Source organism: Ranitomeya imitator, chromosome 5 (assembly GCF_032444005.1).
Source record: "Ranitomeya imitator isolate aRanImi1 chromosome 5, aRanImi1.pri, whole genome shotgun sequence".
In the NCBI taxonomy this organism is placed as follows: Eukaryota; Metazoa; Chordata; class Amphibia; order Anura; family Dendrobatidae; genus Ranitomeya; species Ranitomeya imitator.
In genome coordinates this window covers 441,326,631-441,352,448 of record NC_091286.1, presented here as the reverse complement: position 1 = coordinate 441,352,448, position 25,818 = coordinate 441,326,631, and the positions used below count along the sequence as shown (strand labels likewise).

General features: G+C 46.4%; 1 protein-coding gene across 3 annotated transcripts in view; it reads left to right on the top strand.

Annotated features, from left to right (window-relative positions):
- The window catches only part of LOC138638124 (probable cation-transporting ATPase 13A4), a 581,505-nt gene that overhangs the window by 308,228 nt on the left and 247,459 nt on the right, over nt 1-25,818 (top strand). For all 3 annotated transcript variants that reach the window (XM_069727152.1, XM_069727151.1, XM_069727153.1), the window contains one exon: nt 16,763-16,835. In XM_069727152.1, coding sequence (XP_069583253.1) covers nt 16,763-16,835 — 73 coding nt within the window. The remainder of the gene's footprint in view (nt 1-16,762; nt 16,836-25,818) is intronic.

Here is a 25,818-nt window from a genome sequence, read left to right as displayed (position 1 = left end):
GCAGATTGGAGGTATTGCCGCACACACAGCTGGGGATCAGCTGACGTTACTGAACCCCAATAACAGAGGAGCGACTGTTGACTGTGCAGACAGCACTTCCAGGCACCAACTGGCGGTGTTAGAGCCCAGGGACAGCAGGAGGAGCAGATTGGAGGTATTGCCGCACACACAGCTGGGGATCAGCTGACGTTACTGAACCCCAATAACAGAGGAGCGACTGTTGACTGTGCACACAGCACTTCCAGGCACCAACTGGCGGTGTTAGAGCCCAGGGACAGCAGGAGGAGCAGAGGAACAGAGTGTAGGCCGAAGCCTGATTGGAGCAAGTTGAAAGGAAACCTTTAACCCCCCCCCCAAGACGTTTGTAGCTGAAAGAGCCATGTTGTGCAGCACTAAGGATGCAAAAGGAAAAGGTTGCTCTTTTAATTATGCTCCTTGCAAACACCGAAGTAAACACTAAAAATGTGTCCATTTATACCGTTAAACCGTCCCGGAGGTGCGAATTTCCTTCGTAATGGGACACAGCACAGCTGTCATTCCTATCCCCTTGATGCCGTGCGCTGCCTCCTCAGCGTTGTTTTAAGCTGTCACGGAGCCTGCGCTGTTCTGTTAGCCCTTGGCCATGCCCAATTAGCGCTGCCTGTCTTCTGACATAATTTGGTGTCAGGCTGTCAGTGCCTGTGCGTCCACGCTGCTCCAGATCCCACCTCGCAGTCTCATCTAACGTAATCCCACTGCGGGCCTTGGAACCATGGGCATGCACAGTGCATAACCTCGACTCTCACTCCCCTCCTTCCCTCTTCTTCAGACTGTGCGGTGTCACGGCCGTGGCATGCTAGGGATCAGCTGACGGCGCACAGTCTAAAGAAGGCGGAGGGAAATGAGCGAGAGCCCAAGGGGAAGATATGCACTGCGCATGCCCATGGATCCCAGGCCCGCAGTGTGACTCAATCAGAAGACACTGCGAGGCGGGATCTCGGGCACCGCGGCCGCACAGGCGCAGCCAGCCTGACACCAAATTATGTCAGAAGACAGGCAGCGCAAATAGGGCATGCCCAAGGGATAACAGAACAGCGCAGGCTCCGTGACAGCTTAAAACAACGCTGAGGAGGCAGCGCATGGCACCAAGGGGGTAGGAATGACGGCTGTGCTGCGTCACATTACGAAGGAAAGTCCCAGCTCCGGGACGGTATAACGGTATCAGTGAACACATTTTATAAGTGTTAAGTTCTGCGTGTGCAAAGAGCTAAAAAAAAAGAGCTACCTTTTCCTTGTGCAGCATTACTGCTGCACAAGATGGCTCTTTCAGTAACAAACGACGGGGGGGGGGGACAGGTTCCCTTACATTTAGGTTGTTGTGCCAGCGTGGCGGTCGCAGGACACATTGCCGGCTACACAGCTGGGGATCAGCTGACGTTACTGAAACCCAATAACACTGGGTCATATGTTTTTACTGTGCAGCCTGCACTTCTGAGCCGCAACTGGCGGTGTTGGAGCCCAGGAATAGCAGTTCAGGTGGTAGAAAGATGAACACAGCAGGAGACCTGGATGACACCCAATTACTTAATCAGGCAGAGGAGTGGCAAATTCCTGCGAGATCCAGGCCTGGTTCATTTTCAGGAAAGTAAGCCGGTCAACGTTATCGGAGGATAGTCGCATGCGACGGTCTGTTAGTACACCACCTGCGGCACTAAAGACACGTTCCGATAAGACACTAGCCGCAGGGCAAGCCAGCACCTCCAATGCATACTGGCTTAGCTCTGGCCATGTATCCAGCTTAGAGACCCAAAACTTGAACGGGGAAGAGCCGTCTGGGAGTACAGTAAGAGGGCAAGCCATGTAGTCTGTCACCATCTGACGGAACCGTTGCCTCCTGCTGACTGGAGCCGCCGGTGATGGTGTAGACATTTGGGGCGGGCACACAAAAGTGTGCCAGAGTTGTGCCATACTGGGCTTGCCTTGGGCAGAGGCACTGCTTCTGCTCCCTCTTTGGGCAGAGCCTCCCCCACTGCCTCGACGCACTGAGCTGCTTTGTAAAGCACTAGCAGCACTCCTCTCAGTTGGACAGGAGAAGATGATGGAATTCACCAGTGTGTCGTGGTACTCCCGCAATTTACGCTCCCGGGTCAGCGCAGGGATGAGGTTTTGGACGTTGTCCCGGTAGCGAGGATCGAGGAGGGTGAACACCCAATAATCAGGCATGTTGAGAATGTGGTCGATGCGGCGGTCGTTTCTCAGGCACTGCAGCATGAAATCCACCATGTGCTGCAGAGTGCCAACTGGCCCAGAAACGCTGTCCCCTGCTTGAGACATGATCTCTGCCCGCTCGTCATCACCCCACCCTCGCTGTACACACTGACCACTGGACAATTGTGTCGCTCCCTCCTCTGGACGGAGCTCTTCCTCCTCCATTGACTCCTCCTCATCCTCCTCACAAATTGGCCCCTGCGTACCCCTTTGTGAGGAACCACGTGGCGCTGACTCTCCAGAAGCTGATGGAAAAGGTGACTCCTCATCCTCCACCTCTTCCACCACATCATCCCTTAACCCTTGCAAAGTTTGCTGAAGCAGGCAGATAAGGGGGACAGTCATGCTGACTAGTGCATCATCTGCACTTGCCATCCGCGTGGAATAATCAAAAGGACGCAAAACCTGGCAGACGTCCTTCATAGTGGCCCACTCTGTGGTTGTGAAGTCTGATCGGCGCTGACTGCGACTTCTTTGCGCCTGATGCAGCTGGTACTCCATAACTGCTTGCTGCTGCTCACACAACCGCTCCAACATATGTAACGTGGAATTCTACCGGGTAGGTAGGTCACATATGATGCGGTGTTCCGGAAGGCGGAATCGGCGCTGCAGAGCAGCAATGCGGGATCTGGCCAAGCTGGAACGCCGCAAGTGAGCACACTCTAGGCGGACCTTGTGCAGCAGGGCATCAAGATCCGGATAGTCCCTCAGAAAACTCTGCACAACCAAATTGAGCACATGTGCCAGACATGGGATGTGAGTGAGGTTGCCAAGGGCCAAAGCTGCCACCAGATTTCGGCCATTGTCACACACTACCATGCCTGGCTGGAGATTCGCTGGCAGTAACCACACATCGCTCTCCTGCTTTATGGCATTCCAGAGCTCCTGCGCTGTGTGGCTTCGATGCCCCAATGAAACTAGTTTCAAGACGGCCTGCTGACGTTTGGCCACGGCTGTGCTCATGTCGGTCATAGGTAAACGTTCACGGGTCCATGTGGGGGTGGACTGTGACGGATCCTGCAGAGAGGAATCAGAGGAACTGGTGTAAGAGGAGGAGTCGATGCGTACAGACTGGATTCCTGCAATCCTTGGAGTGGGCAGGGCACGTCCTGCGCCACTCGCACGATCTGTACCTGGCTCAACAACATTAACCCAATGGGCAATGAGGGAAACATATCGCCCCTGTCCATGCTGACTGGTCCACGCATCGGTGGTGAGGTGGACCTTGCTACTGACGGCGTTCAGTAGCGCATGTTTTATGTTTGCCTCAACATGCCTGTGCAGGGCAGGGACAGCCTGCCTGCTGAAGTAAAAGCGGCTGGGCACCTTGTACTGTGGGACTGCCAATGCCATCAAGTCACGGAAGCTGTCAGTCTCCACCAGCCTGAATGAGAGCATTTCCAGGGACAACAGTTTGGCAATGCCTGCATTCAGAGCCTGTGCTCGGGGGTGGTTGGCCGAGAATGCCCGCCTTTTCTCCCATGCCTGTACTACCGATGGCTGTAGAGTAGACTGGGAGTGTGAGGATGACTGGGAAGGTGGTGCTGTGGGTGGAATTACACAAGGTCTCTGGGAGGAAGCCAAACCAGCTGTGCGTGAGCTGGAGGAAGAGGCAACACGAGCTGAAGAGGTGGTAGCTGCCGCTGTTGGTTGGCCTACATCTTCAGTGTGTTTCTGTAACTCCACCGCGTGCCTGGTCCGCACATGTTTCCACATATTTGTGGTATTGAGGTTGCTGACATTTTTCCCTCTTTTTACTTTATGATGACACAGCTTGCATTTGACAAAACAAATGTCATCTGCAACTGTGTCAAAAAAGGACCAGGCACTGCAAGTCTTGGGAGCGCCCTTTTTGGCTTTGGAAAGAGACAGGCTCCTAACGGGTGCCAAAGTGGAGGCTACAGGCTCCGCAGTCTTCCCCCTCCCTCTCCTTCTTTGGCCCGTAAGAGGAAGCTCTTCCTCTGAGCTGCTCCCACCACCTTCCTGTTCCTCACGCCACGATGGGTCAAGGACCTCATCATCTCCACTACCCTCTGCCACCAACTGCTCCTCCTGGGTAGTCTCAGCAGCACAGTACGCACGAGAAAGCGGCACCTGAGTTTCATCATCAGATGCGTACTGCGCTGTGGTCACCGGAGGCACTGGCCCACCTGCCTCTTCAGAGTCAGAGAGAAAAAGGTGTTGGGCATCACTGCACACTGCCTCTTCTTCCATTTCTCCAATGCTGCTTGGCTGGCCCCCTGTTTCCAAGCCAAGAGATTCAGAGAACAGAAGTAGAGACGGCTCCTGTCCTGGGCTCTCTGACTGCCTGGCCAATTTGGCAGGTGGTGAAGAGACAGATGGCTGCTCTCCAGTGCTCTGTGCCTGAGAGGATGTGGCACTAACTGAAGTCGATGCCGAGGCGTTAGCTGCCATCCACCCGACAACGGCTTCAATTTGGTCTTCACGCAGCAGCGGTGCACGGCGCTCTCTGACAAAGCTGCGCATGAAGGACTGTTCCCTGCTGAAACTGAGTGACGACGAGTCACCGGCGCCCGCAGCAGGCACAGAATCACCACGTCCTCTCCCTGCTCCTCTCCCTGGTCCGCGCCCACGCCCACGTGCCTTACTCCCTGCCCTCTTCATCTTGGTTGACAGATAAAGATAAGCAGAAAAGTACTAAGGCCTTAGTGTGCTTATTCCTGAAATGCTCCTCCTAACAGGTGTAAGAAACACTAATGTTGTAAATTGTGGACTAAACTTTATTATTTTTCAAATGTGGCCTACACAAGTGTTAAGTTGTGTTTGGTGAACTTAACTTTTTTTTTGGTGCAGATCGGGCTACAGAGCTAGTTTAAATCACACGGAGACCGTGCAGACAGCCGTAAACGGCGCTGCAAGGCCAAAAAACCCTCCTCTAGGTTATCCTATATAGTGTTTTTCCACTATTTAGCTGGATACAAGTGGAAAGACACTAATAGGAATTTTTTTTTTCAAATTTTAAACTGGCTGCACTATTTGAAAAAAAGGAAATTGTTTTTCAAGGTATGAGGCAGTAACGCACCCTGAGCTGAATCCAACCGGCTATGGCTGCACACAGACTACAGGGCGAGCTGCGCTCACACAGAAACCGTGCAGACAGCCGTAAACGGCGCTGCAAGGCCCCAAAAAAACCCTCTAGGTTATCCTATGTAGTGTTTTTCCACAATTGAGCTGGAGACTGGTGGAAAGACACTAATAGGAATTTTTTTTTTTTCAAATTTTAAACAGGCTGCACTATTTCAAAAAAAGGAAAATTTTTCTCAAGGTATGAGCCAGTAACGAACCCTGAGCTGAATCCAACCGGCTATGGCTGCACACAGACTACAGGGCGAGCTGGGCTCACACGGAGACCGTGCAGACAGCCGTAAACGGCGCTGCAAGGCCAAAAAACCCTCCTCTAGGTTATCCTATATAGTGTTTTTCCACTATTTAGCTGGATACGAGTGGAAAGACACTAATAGGAATTTTTTTTTTCAAATTTTAAACAGGCTGCACTATTTGAAAAAAAGGAAAATTTTTCTCAAGGTATGAGCCAGTAACGAACCCTGAGCTGAATCCAACCGGCTATGGCTGCACACAGACTACAGGGCGAGCTGGGCTCACACGGAGACCGTGCAGACAGCCGTAAACGGCGCTGCAAGGCCCTAAAAACCCCCTCTAGGTTATCCTATGTAGTGTTTTTCCACAATAGAGCTGGAGACTGGTGGAAAAACACTAATAGGAAATTTGAGAAAAAATGTGCAGCAGGCTGCACTAAGAGCAAAAAAGAACAACTGTGTGAGGCAGTGTGAACCCCCCCTGAGCTGAATACAACCGGGTATATGGCTGCACACAGACTACAGAGTGAGCTGCACACACACACACACACACACAGAGACCTTGCAGAACGCTGTTAAAACAGCGCTGCAAGGCAAGAGCAAGGTGAACAGTGAAGAACACACAGCGTTTTGCTAAATTAGCCTTTGGAAAGGAAAATAAAGCAATTAGCAAGCTCAACTGGCCCTCAGTTAGAACACAGCGTCCTGTCCCTAACTGAAATCACAGCAGAGTGAGCGCAAAATGGCGGCAGCGCTTTTTTATAGTGCAGAGTGACATCATTTCAGCAGCCAATCCAAGCCTTGCCAGTACTTACATGCCCACCATGCTAAACAGGATGTGCCCACACTTTCATTCATTCCTCATTGGCTGCTGCGTTCAATTTGAATTCTGGGAACTTCCGATTCCGGTATCCGATACGCGGGAAGTATCGGAATTCAGTATCGGAATTCCGATACCGCAAATATCGGCCGATACCCGATACTTGCGGTATCGGAATGCTCAACACTAGCCACGACCAATCAGCGACGGGCACAGTCCAGCGGAAAAATGTTCGTGCCTTCCTCCCCGCAGTTAGTGCCCGCTCCATATTCCCCTCCAGTCAGCCCTCACACAGGGTTAATGGCAGCGTTAATGGACCGCGTTATGCCGCGGTGTAACGCACTCCATTAACGCAGCTATTAACCCTGTGTGACCAACATTTTACTATTGATGCTGCGTATGCAGCATCAATAGTAAAACAATCTAATGTTAATAATAATAATAATAATAATTAAAAAAAAGATTATTCTCACCCTCCGACAAGCGCGCTGTCCTCGGCAGTGCAAGCGGAAGGTTCCGGTTCCAAAGATGCTATGCGAGAAGGACCTTCCTTGATGTCACGGTCATGTGACCGCGACATCATCACAGGTCCTGTGCTCATACCAACCCTGGGACTGGAAGCTGCCGCGTGCACCGCACACAGGTGCCAGGACAACAAGGGGCCTTCAGAAGGTGAATATATGTTTATTTTTTATTTTAAGTCTTTTTTTACCACGCATATAGTGCCCACATTGCTATATACTATGTGGGCAATGTTATATACTGCGTGGGCTGCGTTATATACTACATGGCTGCTATATACTATGTGGGCAGTGTTATATACTCTGTGGGCAGTGTTATATACTGTGTGGGCTGCGTTATATACTGCATGGCTGCTATATACAACGTGGCCAGTGTTATATACTATGTGGGCAGTGTTATATACTGTTTGTGATGTGTTATGTACTGCATGGCCACTGTTATATACTGCGTGGCCTGTATTAACGCATCGGATATTCAAGAATATGTCGTGACCTGTGCTATATACTATGTGGCTGCTATATACATAGATATCCATAGATATTCTAGAATACCTAATGCATTAGAATTGGGCCACCATCTAGTTTAAAATAAAAGACTTACCGTATATAATCGAGTATAAGCCGACCTGAGTTGTTATGATACGGTGACCTTGGAGCAGCATGAAAACTTTCACTGGAGTAGGTGGTAACTATACTGACCGCTAACCTGATCTTAATAACGCAACTAGAAGTAGCCGTGGAGTGTACCTAACAATCCTAGACACCTCGTCACAGCCGGAGGACTAAATACCCCTAAAGATGGAAACAGGAATACTATCTTGCCTCAGAGCAGAACCCCAAAGGATAGACAGCCCCCCACAAATATTGGCGGTGAGTCGGAGAGGAAAAACATACACAGGCAGAAAAACAGGATAGAGCACACGAGGCCACTCTAGCTAAAATAGGACAGGATAGGACAGAGTTCTGTGCGGTCAGTATTAATACCCTTCAAAAATATCCACAGCAGAATATACAAAAACTTCCTCCATCTAACTAAAGACGTAGGAGCATAAATCTGCAACTCCAGTGAATCCTACATTCAGAGCAGGAATACAATCAAAAACAAGCACACAGCAGTGTGCCACAGAAAAATAAACAGACACTTATCTTTGCTGAAATAGCAGCCAAGCAGGAGAAGCCAGGCAGAGATCACTCATATCCCAAAAAGACATTGACAACTGGCAAGGGCTAATGAATCCTGCACACCTAAATATCCCAGTCAGAACTGCAATTAGCAGATACACGTGTCCAAGACTGCAGCCCATAAACAACTGCATTACCATCTGCTACCACCAGAGGGAGCTCAAAAGCAGAATTCACAACAGTACCCCCCCCCTTAAGGAGGGGTCACCGAACCCTCACCAGAGTTCCCAGGCCGATCAGGATAAGCCAGATGAAAGGCACTAACCAAATTAGCAGCATGAACATCAGAGGCAAAAAAACAAGAATTATCCTCCTGGCCATAACCCTTCCATTTGACCAGGTACTGAAGCTTCCGCCTCGAAAAACGGGAATCCAAAATCTTCTCAACAACATATTCCAACTCCCCATCAACCAACACAGGGGCCGGAGGATCCACAGAGGGAACAACGGGCTCCACATATTTCCGCAATAAATATCTATGGAAGACATTATGGATAGCAAAAGAGGCCGGAAGCGCCAGTCGAAAAGACACCAGATAAATAATCTCAGAAATCTTATAAGGAACAATAAACCAAGGCTTAAACTTAGGAGAAGAAACCTTCATAGGAACATGAGGGGAAGACAACCAGACCAGATCCCCAACCCGAAGCCCTGAACCAACACACCGACGACGATTAGCAAAACGTTGAGCCTCCTCTTGAGACAACACCAAATTGTCCACCACATGAGCCCAAATCTGCTGCAACCTTTCCACCACAGAATCAACACCAGGACAGTCAGAAGGCTCAACCTGCCCAGAAGAAAATCGAGGATGAAAACCAAAATTACAAAAGAAAGGCGAAACCATGGTAGCTGAACTAGCCCGATTATTAAGGGAAAACTCGGCCAATGGCAAGAAAGCCACCCAATCATCCTGATCAGCAGACACAAAGCATCTCAAATAAGTCTCCAAAGTCTGATTAGTTCGCCCGGTCTGGCCATTTGTCTGAGGATGAAATGCAGAAGAAAAAGACAAATCAATGCCCAGCCTAGCACAAAAGGCCCGCCAAAACCTAGAAACAAACTGGGAACCTCTGTCGGACACAATATTCTCCGGAATACCATGCAAACAAACCACATGCTGAAAAAACAACAGAACCAAATCTTAAGAGGAAGGCAATTTAGGCAAAGGCACCAAATTAACCATCTTAGAGAACCGGTCGCAAACAACCCAGATAACAGACATCTTCTGGGAGACCGGAAGATCAGAAATAAAATCCATCGAAATATGCGTCCAGGGCCTCTCAGGGACTGGCAATAGCAAAAGCAACCCACTAGCACGGTAACAACAAGGCTTGGCCCGCGCACAAGTCCCACAGGACTGCACAAAAGAACGCACATCACGTGACAAAGAAGGCCACCAAAAGGACCTACCAACCAAGTCTCTGGTACCAAAAATGCCAGGATGACCAGCCAACACGGAACAGTGAACCTCAGAAATCACTCTACTAGTCCATCTGTCAGGAACAAACAGTTTCCCCACAGGACAGCGGTCAGGTTTGTCAGCCTGAAATTCCTGAAGAACCCGTCGTAAATCAGGGGAAATGGCAGAAAGGACCACCCCTTCTTTCAAAATACCGACCGGTTCTAAGACTTCAGGAGAATCAGGCAAAAAACTCCTAGAGAGAGCATCAGCCTTAATATTCTTAGAACCCGGAAGGTACGAGACCACGAAATCAAAACGGGAAAAAAACAAGGAACATCGAGTCTGTCTTGGATTCAGCCGTTTGGCAGACTCGAGGTAAATCAAATTCTTATGATCAGTCAAGACCACAATATGGTGCTTAGCTCCCTCAAGCCAATGTCGCCACTCCTCAAACGCCCACTTCATAGCCAACAACTCCCGATTGCCAACATCATAATTGCGTTCAGTAGGCGAAAACTTACGGAAAAAGAAGGCACATGGTTTCATTAAGGAACCAACAGGATCCCTCTGAGACAAAACGGCCCCTGCCCCAATCTCAGAAGCGTCAACCTCAACCTGAAACGGAAGAGAAACATCCGGTTGGCGCAACACCGGAGCAGAAGTAAATCGATGTTTAAGCTCCTGGAAGGCAGAGACAGCCGCAGAGGACCAATTCGCCACATCAGCGCCTTTCTTCGGCAAATCGGTCAAGAGTTTAACCATGCTGGAAAAATTAGCAATGAAACGGCGATAAAAATTTGCAAAACCCAAAAATTTCTGAAGGCTCTTCACGGATGTGGGCTGAATCCAATCATGAATGGCCTGAACCTTAAACGGATCCATCTCTATAGATGAGGGAGAAAAAATAAAGCCCAAAAAAGAAACCTTCTGCACCACAAAGAGACACTTAGACCCTTTCACAAACAAATCATTGTCACGAAGGATCTGAAATACCATCCTGACATGTTGCACATGAGACTCCCAATCATCGTAAAAAATCAAAATATTGTCCAAATATACAATCAAGAATTTATCAAGATAAGTCCGGAAGATATCATGCATGAAGGACTGAAAAACAGATGGAGCATTAGAGAGTCCGAATGGCATCACAAGGTATTCAAAATGGCCTTCGGGCATATTAAACGCAGGTTTTCCTTTCATCATCCTGCTTAATACGAACAAGATTATATGCCCCTCGAAGGAAAATCTTAGTAAACCAACTAGCTCCCTTAATCCTAGCAAACAAATCGGAAAGCAAAGGTAAAGGGTATTGAAACTTGACCGTGATCTTATTCAAGAGGTGATAATCTGTACAGGGTCTCAAGGAACCATCTTTTTTAGCAACAAAAAAGAACCCCGCTCCCAATGGTGAAGAAGATGGCCAAATATGCCCTTTCTCCAAAGACTCCTTAATATAGCTCCGCATGGCGGTATGTTCAGGCACAGACAGGTTGAAAAGTCGACCCTTAGGAAACTTACAGCCTGGAATCAAGTCAATAGCACAATCACAGTCCCTGTGAGGTGGAAGGAAACTGGACTTGGGCTCATCGAATACATCCTGAAAATAAGACAAAAACTCTGGAATTTCAGAAGAGGAAGAAGAGGAGATTGACATCAAAGGAACATCATTATGAACCCCCTGACAACCCCAACTAGTCACAGACATGGACTTCCAATCCAACACAGGATTATGTACCTGCAACCACGGAAAACCCAGCATGATAGCATCATGCAAATTATGCAACACCAGAAATCGACAATCTTCCTGATGGGCTGGCGCCATGCGCATGGTCACCTGTGTCCAAAACTGGGGCTTATTTTTAGCCAAGGGTGTAGCATCAATGCCCCTTAAAGGAATAGGGTTCTGCAAAGGCTGCAAGGAAAAACCACAATGCCTGGCAAACCCAAAGTCCATTAAGTTCAAGGTGGCGCCTGAATCCACAAACGCCATGACAGAAAATGATGACAATGAGCAGATCAAGGACACAGATAACAGAAGTTTAAGTTGTACAGTACTGATGGTAAATGAACTAGCGATCTTCTTTGTCCGCTTAGGACAGACTGAAATGACATGAGAAGCATCGCCACAATAATAACACAACCCATTTTGACATCTGAATCCTTGTTGTTCTGTTCTAGACAGAATCCTATCACACTGCATTGGCTCAGGAATCTGCTCTGAGGACAACGCCACAGCGCGCACAGTTCTGCGCTCCCGCAAGCGCCGGTCAATCTGAATGGCCAGAGACATAGAATCACTCAGACCAGAAGGCATGGGAAACCCCACCATGACATCTTTAACGGATTCAGAAAGACCCCTTCTGAAAATTGCTGCCAAAGCATCATCATTCCATTTAGTCAACACAGACCATTTTCTGAATTTCTGACAGTACAATTCTGCTGCCTCTTGACCCTGAGACAGGGCCAACAAGGTCTTCTCAGCTTGATCCACAGAATTAGGTTCATCATATAATAATCCCAAAGCCTGAAAAAAGGAGTCTATATTAAGCAATGCCAGATTCCCAGATTCCAAGGAAAATGCCCAATCCTGCGGGTCGCCACGCAGCAGGGAGATTACGATCTTTACCTGCTGAATGAAATCACTGGAGGATCGAGGTCTCAGAGCAAAAAACAATTTACAGTTTGTTTTTAAAACTCAAAAATTTAGACCTGTCACCAGAAAACAAATCAGGAGTAGGAATCTTCAGTTCTAAGGCAGGAGTTTGAACAATATAATCAGAAATACCTTGTACCCTAGCAGCAAGCTGGTCTACACGAGAAGCTAATTCCTGAACATTCATGCTAGCACAACGCTTCTCAGTCACCCAGAGATTAAGAGGGAGGAGAAGACAAAGTAGATTAAAGAAAAAAAAATGGCTCAAGACCTTTCTTCCCTTCTTCTGAGATGCATTTAACTCATTGTGGGCCAGTTGTACTGTTATGATACGGTGACCTTGGAGCAGCATGAAAACTTTCACTGGAGTAGGTGGTAACTATACTGACCGCAAACCTGATCTTAATACCGCAACTAGAAGTAGCCATGGAGTGTACCTAACAATCCTAGACACCTTGTCACAGCCGGAGGACTAAATACCCCTAAAGATGGAAATAGGAATACTATCTTGCCTCAGAGCAGAACCCCAAAGGATAGACAGCCCCCCACAAATATTGGCAGTGAGTCGGAGAGGAAAAACATACACAGGCAGAAAAACAGGATATAGCACACGAGGCCACTCTAGCTAAAATAGGACAGGATAGGACAGAGTTCTGTGCGGTCAGTATTAAAACCCTTCAAAAATATCCACAGCAGAATATACAAAAACTTCCTCCATCTAAATAAAGACGTAGGAGCGTAAATCTGCAACTCCAGTGAATCCTACATTCAGAGCAGGAATACAATCAAAAACAAGCACACATCAGTGTGCCACAGAAAAATAAACAGACACTTATCTTTGCTGAAATAGCAGCCAAGCAGGTGAAGCCAGGCAGAGATCACTCATATCCCAAAAGACATTGACAACTGGCAAGGGCTAATGAATCCTGCACACCTAAATATCCCAGTCAGAACTGCAATTAGCAGATACACCTGTCAAAGACTGCAGCCCATAAACAACTGCATTACCATCTGCTACCACCAGAGGGAGCTCAAAAGCAGAATTCACAACACTGAGTAGAAGCCGACCCCCCTAATTTTGCCACAAAAAACTGGGAAAACTTATTGACTTGAGTATAAGCCTAGGGTGGAAAATGCAGCAGCTACCGGTGAATTTCAAAAATAAAAATAGATGCCCCATACCGTTCATTATGGCCCCATAAGATGCTCCATATAAAGCTGTGCCACATGTAATGCTCTGCACCGTTCATTATGGCCCCATAGATGCTCCACATAAAGCTGTGCCATATATAATGCTCTGCACCGTTCATTATGGCCCCATAGATGCTCCACATAAAGCTGTGCCATATATAATGCTCTGCACCGTTCAGTATGGCCCCATAGACGCTACACATAAAGCTGCCCCATATATAATGCTCTGCACAGTTCATTATGGCCCCATAGATGCTCCATAGAAAGCTGTGCCACATATAATGCTCTGCACCGTTCATTATGGCCCCATAGATGCTCCATAGAAAGCTGTGCCATATACAATGCTCTGCACCATTGATTATTGCCCCATAGATGCTCCACATAAATCTGTGCAATATATAATGCTGCTGCTGCAATAAAATAAAAAAACAACATACTCACCTCTCTTGCTTGCAGCTCCTCAGCGTCTCGTCTCGGCGACTCTCCGCAGTGACTGTTCAGGCAAAGGGCGGCGTGCACACTAGTATGTCATCGTGCCCTCTGACCTGAACAATCAGAGCAAGAGGACGCGAAGACGGAGCGGCGCTCGGCGGGTGGAACGTGGACAGGTGACTATGAGATACTTACCTGCTCCCGGCGTCCCTGGCTCCTTATCTCGGACAGCTGGTCTCCGGGTGCCGCAGCCTCTTCCTCTTACAGCGGTCACCGTTACCGCTCATTAGAGAAATGAATATGCGGCTCCACCCCTATGGGAGTGGAGTCCATATTCATAACTTTAATGAGCGGTACCCTGTTATCGCTGAACTGGGGAAGAGCTGCGGCACCTAAGACCGTGGGAGGGGAAGGGGGAGTGCCAGGACTAGGTGAGTATGCGACACGCTCTCTCCTCCTCACCCGCCAACCCCACCGCTGATTGTGACTCGAGTATAAGCCAAGAGGGGCACTTTCAGCTCAAAAATTTGAGCTGAAAATCTCGGCTTATACTCGAGTATATATGGTAAGTCTGGCTTTGTGTTTATTTACAATATAAGTATTGAATTATGCAAATTGCCTCTTCAGGGAAATGAGGATTCTATGGCGCCACCTATTGGAAGTAGCGATCCTACAAGTCACAATCAACCCTCCAACGAATCGTGCAATATGACTTAGGATAAAAGCCAAATCAGTATCTCAATTCACAGACACGGCGTTTCAGGCTGTTGGCCCTCGTCAGTGCGAAGCATGAGAACTGATTTGGCTAGGTGAGAGGCTCTGGACTGGGGTCTAAGGGGCACCGTGTCTGCGAATTGAGATACTGATTTGGCTTTTATCCTAAGTCATATTGCACGACTTGCTGGAGGGTTGATTGTGACTTGTAGGATCGCTACTTCCAATAGGTGGCGCTATAGAGTTTAAGTCCTCTTTTTCCCTGAAGAGGCAATTTGCATATTATATTTCCCAGAGGAGCATTGCACGGCAAATAAGCCTTCTTACCTTGACAAGCCAGAGCTGCTATTGTTACCCCTTAGACCCCAACTATTGAATTAGTAATAGATGCCTCTCCATTATTAATCCATGGGCTTGATGCAACCAAACAATACAAAGGTGACATTATCCCCACAAATGTGAACCCCACTTGCCACCACTACAGGGAAAGTGGGAAGTATCAAGAATTGGTGCATCTAATAGATATTTTTAGGCCGGGGGGGTCAATATTGTGGCTCCTTACCAGCCTGAGAATACCAGTCCCCAGCTGTCTGCTTTAGCAAAGCTGGTTGTCAAAAATGGGGAGACCTCACGCCATTTTTTAAAATTATTTATTTAAATAATTAAAAATCAATATGGAGACCCCTCTATTATTAACAACCAACCTTTCTGAAGCTGACAGCTGAGGATTGCAGCCCACAGCTATCAGTTTTTTGTGGCTGGTTATCAAAAATACAGGGGAACCCATGCAGTTTTTTACATATTATTTATTTATTTATTTATGTAGAGCACAGGAGCTGGCTGATGAATACTCCCATCAGCCACTCTTGCTCTTGCTGTTACTAGCGGCAGCAGGCGTAGGATGATGGGAGTGATAGTCCCATCAGTCCACACCAGTGACCAGAGGTAAATTTTACACATCTGATCACTGCTGCGGGCTCATTTTGTCATTTCACAGCGTGAGAACCACGGTTGTCTGATCGACTTTAATGATTTACCGCAGATCAGAAGCAGTGGTTGCTGCGCTGTCATGCATAAGAAAGCATGGAAAACAGTTGATGTTCATGTCCCCCATTCAATTGAATAGATTCCGGTTCAGGTCCGGGTATCGTTCTGGTCCTCCGAACCCAAAATTTTTTAACCCGCCAGACCTGAACATCCAGGTGTCCACCCATCTCTACTTGTAATTGCTCAGAAAATACATATAAGGGAAGAGGAGAGAGAGAGAGAGGGAGAGAGAGAGAGCTCCACTGTCCATAAGAGCTTACACTCTACAAGACAGATAACCCTGCTGATCATAAGAGCTTATACTTTACAGGCGAGAGAAAGAGGATCCTGCTCATCATAAGATTTTACACTAAGGGACAGAGAGCTTTGCCCAGTGATTCTGGAGTTAAAAAAAAACTACTCTTCCTCTGGGAATCGCTGATCTGGGATGGCTCAAGTATTAACGAGCACTGTACTGTACAGCACTGTAAAGCCCCCGTCACACACAGCGACGCTTGAGCGATTCCGACAACGATACGACCTGTCAGGGATCGCTCAAGCGTCGCTATGTGGTCGCTGGTGAGATGTCACACAGTGCGATCTCCCCAACGACGCAGCAGCGATGCGGCGAACTGTAGCGACCTGTAGAACGATGCTATTTCATGATGATTCAATGGGATGTCCTGTCAGCGAGGTCGTTGGTAAGGTGTCAAACACAGCGATGTGTGCTACCCAGCGGGACCTCAACGATCAAAAAATGGCCCAGGCCATTCCGACACGACCAGCGATCTCACAGCAGGGGCCTGATCGCTGCTACGTGTCACACACAGCGAGATTGCTACTGAGATCGCTGTTGCGTCACAAAATTTGTGACTCAGCAGCGATCTCGCTAGCGATCTCGCTGTGTGTCACGGGGGTTTATAAGTTATTATTATCAGTAAAACTTAATTACCGTAACTGCAGAGCATTATGGGGAGGCCCATGCGATCACACAAACAATGTGAGCCCACTCTCCGATGAAGCAGTTTGAGAAATGGTGCCAGACAAGGTTTTTTAAGTCATACCACAAATAGAGTTTCAAGTTGTTTGAATTATTGTGAAAACGCAAATTACGAGATATTCATCTCAAACTCAATCTTTCGCAGCTCAATCTGCTCATCTCTAATGATAAGTGTATGTGTATAACCTGTGTGTGTATGTTGCAATTAACTTTATCAATATACTTTTTACTAGCAATCCGTAAAATTGCACAAGATGGTTTCATCTCATAACAGTATGAAGGTTACTGTACTTAACAAAAATGGAGGTGAGTGACATAAACACCTGATTTTCAACATTAAGCTAAACAAATAAAAGGAAACTCTTTATTCATGTTAAATGTATAATTTTTGTACAATTTTTAAAGAGCATGTGTACCAATATATCTTTCACGTTCATGGGATGCCTGACAAGATTTTCAGCGATCAGGGTCCCCAATTTGCATCTCTATTCTGGAGGGAGCTTTATCGGCTGCTAAGCATAGAGCTCAATCTCTCTTCAGCGTACCAGTCGAATGGGCTGGTGGAGAGTGCCAACCAGACTCTTATCACATATCTACGGCACTTTGGTTCTGCCAGGCATGACGACTGGGCATCCTTGCTGCCCTGGGCGCAGTTTGCTTTGAACTACTCCATCGCTGATTCCACTGGGCAGACGCCGTTCCTCCTTTCTTAAGATTAGCTCCTGCAGGTACCTGTGACTATGCGCGTCTTGTCCTCCGATCCTAGGGTGTTGGATTGGGCTGTGGAGGCGTGTAACATCTGGGATTGCATTCAGGATGCTATTAAGGCCTCTAAGGAAAGGTTGAGGGTCTCCGCCAACGTGCATCGTTGTCCCACTCCGGTTTGTGCCCCTGGCGATTTAGTGTGGTCCTCTGCTCATATCATCCGGCTGCATGTAGAGTCCACTAAATTTGCTCCCCACTATCTGAGTCCATTCAAGGTTCTGGAAAAGGGGAATCCTGTGGTATATCATCTCTGCCTTCCTCCACATCTGAACATCGCCGACATATGGGGTATCGGCGTACTCAGGACACATTTCACAACTTTTGGGGTCCAATTTCTCCGGATACCTTTCATGGCTCTACATTATAAACTTTAGTAAAACAATTACAGATTCAAAGTGCACACTACACATCTAGATAAGTTCCTCAGTTGGTCTAGTTTCCAAAATGGGGTCACTTGTGGGGGGTTTCCACCAGGGCCGGACTGGCATTTGAAGTCATACAGGCCCACTTGTCACATGGTGACTGTATAATATCTTTGTACACTTGTAGGTTGCAAGAAGTGAGGGGAGTGTACATAGAATGTAATGCAGCACAGCCCCCATAGAGTGTAATACAGCCAGCCCCCATAGAATGTAATGCAGCACAGCCCCCCTAGAATGTAATGCAGCACAGACCCCATAGAAAGTAATGCAGCCAGTCCCCATAGAATATAATACAGCACAGCCCCCATAGAGTGTAATACAGCCAGCCCCCATAAAATGTAATGCAGCACAGCCCCCATAGAGTGTAATACAGCCAGCCCCATAGAATGTAATGCAGCACAGCCCCCCTAGAATGTAATGCAGCACAGACCCCATAGAAAGTAATGCAGCCAGTCCCCATAGAATATAATACAGCACAGCCCCCATAGAATGTAATGCAGCACAGACCCCATAGAATGTAATGCAGCACAGCCCCCATAGAATGCAATACAGCACAGCCCCCAGAGAATGTAATGCAGCCCAGCCCCACAGAATGTAATGCAGCCCAGCCCCCATAGAATGTAATACAGTACAGCCCCCATAGAATGTAATGCAGCCAGCCCCCCATAGAATGTAATGCAGCCAGCCCACCATAGAATGTAATGCAGCACAGCCCCCATAGAATGTAAGGCAGCACAGGCCCCATAGAATGTAATAAAGCCCCCACCCAATAGCCCCACAATCCAGTTATCACTCATTGATATATAATAATAATTTTAAAAAAAACCCACTCTACTCACCTTTCCTCGTGCCCCACGCTGCTCCTGGCTCCGGTCTTAGCAGCTGCAGTCTGCCCGCCCGATCACTCAGCAGGTGCACGATGATATGACATCATCGCGCACCCGCAGTGTCAGCAGCAGGCAGAACGGGGAATGATGGGAGAGGGAGCGACAGCAGACGCTCTCTCCTCCATCATTGCATTCAACTGTACCGGCGTCTATGATGCCGGTATAGTTGAATGCGGGGCCAGGAGTGTGCCGACAGCGGGGGTAGTGTCGGCACACTCGAGTGGCCCACTACTGCCACTGGCCCTTTTGGCATTTGCCAGAACTGCCCGATGGCCAGTCCAGCCCTGGTTTCCACTGTTTAGGAACATCAGGGGCTCTCCAAACGCGAAATGGCGTCTGATCTCAGTTTCAGCCAATTCTGCGTTGAAAAAGTCAAATGGCGCTCCTTCCCTTCCGAGCTCGGCCATGTGCCCAAACAGTGGCCTACCCCCACATATGGGGTATCAGAGAACTCAGGACACATTGGACAACAACTTTTGGGGTCCAATTTCTCCTGTTACCATTGGGAAAATGAAAAATTGGGGGTGAAAAATAATTTTTGTGAAAAAAATAAGGTCTTTTATTTTTATAGCTCTACATTATAAACTTCTGTGAAGCACTTGGGGGTTCAAAGTGCTCACTACACTTCTAGATCAGTTCCTTAGGGGGTCTACTTTCTAAAATGGTGTCACTTGTGGTTTTTTTTAAAACATTCCAAAAATTCCTGTAAAGCACCTGAAGGATTAATAAACTTCTTAAATGTGGTTTTAAGCAGCTTGACGGGTCCAGTTTTTAGAATAATGTCACTTTTTGGTATTTTCTTTCATATAGACCCCTCAAAGTCACTTAAAATGTTATGTGGCCCCTAAAAAATAATGGTGTTGTAAAAATGAGAACTCACTGGTCAACTTTTAACCCTTATAACTTCCTAACAATAAAAATTTTTGGTTCCAAAATTGTGCTGATGTAAAGTAGACATGTGGGAAATGTTACTTATTAAAGGGAAGGTGCCATAAAAAATTCCAACGATTGAGAAAACGTAAAGAATTAATGTTTAAATTTTCTTAAAAAATATCATCATTTGTTTATTTAGTAAAATATGAAAAATAATTTTAAAAGGTTTGGCATTTCTACTTTTAAACACTAGGGGGAGCAGCTACTGAAAATTGACAAAAACCTAGTGTACAACTAGCTCACATTACAGCATTGCAGTAATTATGGGCGGAGTCTGCTGACGTGTGTGATGTCTCCTCTCCTCCCCTTCTGGGTGTTTGCTAAGGGATTAGAGACGGTGATATTCTGGAACCCAGTGAGAAGCCATTTTGTTGGTGACTGCAGAGTTATACTGACAAGTAGACAGTCACCAAGGATGGCAGGCAGCAAGGATTCTGGGAGATATATGGTGGAGGGAGCAGGGTGACAGCAGCACAGAGTATTTCAAGAGAGCAGTGTGCAGGTCTATGGGTGGGGGGGGGGTTTGCCTGTTTTGTGTGCGGAGCAGCCAGGGATTGTACATAGAGCGCTGTCTTTTATACACATGGAAGGACCGTCTGCTCCACAGAAATCCAGGAAACATTTCTGCTGATTGATGGCCTGTTCTGATCCAGACTTTGAATGTAAAGACCCCATTCCCCTCCTCAGATCCTGTCCTGGTGATGTGTGAAAGCCAGGCGACAGGCGCAGTGTGGGGTGACGCTGGGAAGGAAATGTAGCTATATAGTAACGATAAAAATGAGACCCCTCTCATCAGCTGCGTCACCAGTCTTCCACTGACTACACCTAACTGGAGGTCATGCTGCCCCCTCTATTACCCCAGACCCATGTACAGCTGCTCAACCAGAACCACTATAGAATGGTTCCCCTTTCTGAAGATAATACTGCCATACTGCTCTCACATAATACCGCCATACAGATCACACAATACTGTCCTATAGTTCTCACATAATACCGCCATACAGATCACACATAATACCATCATATAGATCACACATAATACCGCCATATACTTCACACATAATACCGCCATATAGATCACACATAATACTGTAATAGTTCTCACATAATACCATCATATAGATCGCAAATAACAACGCCATAGTGTTCTCACATAATACCGCCATATAAATCACCATCATATAGATCACACATAATACCGCAATATACTTCACACATAATACCGTTATATTATTCACACATAATACCGCCATATATTTCTCACATAATACCGCCATATAGATCACACATCATATTGTCCTATAGTTCTCACATAATACCATCATATAGACCGCAAATAAGGATGCCATAGTGTTCTCACATAATACCGCCATATAGATATCACATAATACCGCCATATACTCAAATAATACCGCCATAGACTTCTCACATAATACCGCCATATAGATCACACATAACAGGGGGAGAGGAGTGCATAGGAGAGGATTAGATGCATGGCCCAGCAGTCAGTATCGCACATAGGAGTATTAGATACACAGCTCAGCAGTCAGTATCACACAGGACAGTATTAGATATACAGCTCAGTCAGTATCACACAGGATAGGATTAGATACACGGCTCAGCAGTCAGTATCACACAGGGTAGGATTAGATACACGGCTCAGCATACAGTAACACACAGAATAGGATTAGATACACGGCTAGGCACACAGTATCCCACAAGAGAGGATTGGATAAACGGCTCAGCACAGTATCATACATGGTAGGATTATATACATGTCTCAGCACAGTATCACACAGGGTAGGATTAGATACATGGCTCAGCAGACAGCATCACACAGGAGAGGATTAGATACACAACTCAGCACAGTATCACACATGGTAGGATTAGATACACGGATCAGCAGACAGCATCACACAGGAGAGAATTAGATACACGTCACAGCACAGTATCACACAGGTTAGGATTAAATACATGGCTCAGCAGACAACATCACACAGGAGAGGATTAGACATATGTCTCAGAACAGTATCACACAGGGTAGGATTAGATACATGGCTCAGCACAGTATCACACAGGGTAGGATTAGATACATGGCTCAGCACAGTAACACACATGGGAGGAGATACACTGCTCAGAGTCAGCATCACAAAGGATAGGATTAGATTACCCCTCCCCCGATACTTACTTCACAGCTCAGCTGCTGAGTCCTTTCTCCCTCCAGTCCTTGGTCTCCTCCTCCTCCTATAACCACAGGGCTCCTGTGATTATACTGGGAAACTGGAGCTCACAGCACACTGTGAGCTCCAGAAACATGGCACCGATCTCTTGCCTCTGTTGTGATGTGGACGGCTCAGGGGGTGTGGTCAGATCACAGCAGGGAGCAGCTCAATGCTAGGTATAGGGTCGGATGCCAATTGCAGATGTCTATGCCCAGGGCAGCTGTATTTGCAGAGTGTAAGTGTCATACAGCTACACTTACACTCCTGCAAAGCAAAATGGTGGCACCCAGTGGCTGAAAAAATAATTAAAGGGACACTGTCACCTGAATTTGGAGGGAACAATCTTCAGCCATGGAGGCGGGGTTTTTGGGTGTTTGATTCACCCTTTCCTTACCCGCTGGCTGCATGCTGGCTGCAATTTTGGATTGAACTTAATTCTCTGTCCTCCATAGGACACGCCTGTGCAAGGCAAGATTGCCTTGTGCAGGCATGTACTACGGAGGACAGAGAATGAACTTCAATCCAATATTGCAGCCATCATGCAGCCAGCGGGTAAGGAAAGGGTGAATCAAACACCCAGAAACCCCGCCTCCATGGCTGAAGATTGTTCCCTCCAAATTCAGGTGACAGTGTCCCTTTAATAATAAAAAATGTTAAAATTAAAAAATGTAAATTTGTATTAAAAATAATTGTTTGTATAAAACAATCATGTTTAATACAAAAAAAAAAATGCGGCACCTTCCCTTTAAGTATTTTGTGTAACATATCTCTGATTTAAGGGCATGAAATTTCAAAGTTGGAAAAATGAGAAATTTTCAAAAGTTTTGACAAATTTCCTTTTTTTTTTCACAAATAAATGCAAGTAATATCAACGAGAAAACAGTGTCAGAATCAATGGGATCTGTCCATTATTAGGAAATTGGTAGTTCCATCCTGTTTGTCTATGCAGTGAATACAACACCTGCCCCCAAATTTGGATGCACCCCAAAACCCCTTTGAAGAGCTGTACAGGAGGACCACCTGAAAGCAATGTTCCCATTATTAGGAAGTTGGTACTCCCATACTGTTTGCCTATGCATTGAATGCAAGGGATGCCCTCTGCCCTGCACCAAAGGTAGATGCACCCCAATACCGCCCTGAAGAGACATACAGGAGGGCCACCTGAAGGCAATGTTCCCATTATTAAGAATATGTTACATTTGTTAATGTATATCTATATATATAATTGTCTAAGGGTTTTTCCGTCTGTCTGTCTGTCTGTCTGTCTGTCTGTCCTGGAAATCCCGGCTCTCTGATTGGTCGAGGCCGTCAGGCCTCGACCAATCAGAGACCGGCACAGCATCGACGTAGAAATCCCGCGTCTCTGATTGGTCGAGGCCACCAGGCCTCGACCAATCAACAACGGGCACAGCGACGATGATGTCATAAAGGACGTAGACATCCCGCGTCTGATTGGTCGAGGCTGCCAGGCCTCGACCAATCAGCAACAGGCACAGCGACGATGATGTCATAATGGTTGCCATGGCGACGATGATCTCATAAAGGTTGCCTCGACCAATCAGCGACGTGCACAGTCTGCCGCGAATTCTGGAATCATCATTGTCCATATACTACGGGGACATGCATATTCTAGAATACCCGATGCGTTAGAATCGGGCCACAATCTAGTTATTTAATACTTATAGTTATTTTTGATTTTTTTAAATTATTATATATTTTTTGATTTTGTATTCATTATTATTTTTTATTATTTTCCATTTATTTATTTATTATTCATTATATATTTTTTATTTTTTATTATTTTTATTTTTATTACTTTTTATTGAATATTTTTTAATTTTTATACTTATATTTATTTTTACTTCTATTTCTATTATTGTTATTTATATTTATTATTATTATTTTTCTTATTAATTTTTATTTTATTTTCTATTATTTATTTTTCATATATTTTTTTTGCTCATGTTTATTTGCATATAACATGTTAACCTCTCTCTCTCTCTCTCTCTCTCTATATATATATATATATAAATAAATATATATATATACTTATCTCACTTGCAAAATAACTTCTTATGTATGTTTACAGCAAATCATTCTTTGCATATATGTATTTGTCACCTCACATGCTCATTTATTAGTTCTTTGTTTTCAATTACACAACCTGCTCCTCCTGTTGCATCAGGACAATTCCCCTTTAATTTATCATTATATATATTGTTTCACTTCATGCATTTTTTCTTTATTTGCTCCCTTTTGTGCTGTGATTTTGAGCGATATTTTCTCCATTAGCTTCTTTAACATCACTGATTACCGTTTGCTTGATAATTTATTATTTACCCATACTGTGTGGCCCGTGCTGAGCGCATGTGCCGCTCGCGTTCCGCTTTCTTGGCATCCTGCGTCAATGTGTCCTAGGCAACACTGGGTACTCTGATCCCTTGCGCCTGTCACATGATGCGGATGGTAGGACTTCCGGGTTACGCAAGTGGCGCATGCGCCGTTCATGCCGGGGTCAGCATTATCTGTCACTATATGTAAATCCACCAGTTTTACAAAACGCCACCCCCTGACGAAGGAATCAATTCCGAAATGCGCGTCGGGGTGTGCACATGTCCACCGGACCTTAATGGTATATTGCCCCATAATTGTCTTCATTAGGGTTGAGCGAAACGGGTCGAACATTTTCAAAAGTCGCCGACTTTTGGCTAAGTCGGGGTTTCATGAAACCCGATCCGACCCCTGTGCGGGGTCGGCCATGCGGTACGCGACTTTCGCGCCAAAGTCGCGTTTCAATGACGCGAAAAGCGCCATTTCTCAGCCAATGAAGGTAAACGCAGAGTGTGGGCAGCGTGATGACATAGGTCCTGGTCCCCACCATCTTAGAGAAGGGCATTGCAGTGATTGGCTTGCTGTCTGCGACGTCACAGGGGCTATAAAGAGGCGTTCCCGCCGACCGCCATCTTACTGCTGCTGATCTGAGCTTAGGGAGAGGTTGCTGCCGCTTTGTCAGAAGCAGGGATAGCGTTAGGCAGGGTCCATTAACCACAAAACCGCTTGTGCTGCAGCGATTTGCACTGTCCAACACCACCCTCGGTGTGCAGGGACAGTGGAATTTTTTTTTTTTTTTTTTTTCCCCTCAGCGCTGTAGCTCATTGGGCTGCCCTAGAAGGCTCCCTGATAGCTGCATTGCTGTGTGTACGCCGCTGTGCAAACCAACTGCTTTTTTCAAAGCACAAATCCTCTTGTTCCTTCCTTTCTGCACAGCTATCTTTTTTGTTTGTCCACACTTTTTATTTCATTTGTGCATCAGTCCACTCCTTATTGCTGCCTGCCATACCTGGCTGAGATTACTGCAGGCAGGGAGATAGTAGCTGCCTGCCATACCTGGCTGAGATTACTGCAGGCAGGGAGATAGTAATTGTAGGACATTCCCTGTTTTTTTTTTTTTTTTTTTTTTGGTGGGAGATTAAGATTGGCAATTTGGCATTTCTGCTAGAGTGCCATCCCTGTGTGTGCCATCTCTCTCACATAGTGGGCCATAGAAAGCCTTTTCATTTTTCTGTATTTTTTTTTGTGGGGTGTATAAATTCTCCCTGATAAAAATACAGTGGGAGATTAATATTGGCCTTTGGGCTTGTGTGCCAGTCCTGAGTGTGCCATCTCTCTCACAAATAGTGGGCCATAGAAAGCCTATTTTATTTTTTTTTGGGTTTTATAAATTCTCCCTGAAAAAAAGGGAGATTAATATTGGCCTCTGGGCTTCTGTGCCAGTCCTGAGCGTGCCATCTGTGCCAGTCCTGAGCGTCCCATCTCTCTCACAAATAGTGGGCCATAGAAAGCCTATTTAATTTTTTTTTTGGTTTTATAAATTTTCCCTGAAAAAAGGGAGATTAATATTGGCCTCTGGGCTTGTGTGCCAGTTGTGAGCGTGCCATCTGTGCCAGTCCTGAGCGTGCCATCTCTCTCACAAATAGTGGGCCATAGAAAGCCTATTTAATTTTTTTTTTGGTTTTATAAATTTTCCCTGAAAAAAGGGAGATTAATATTGGCCTCTGGG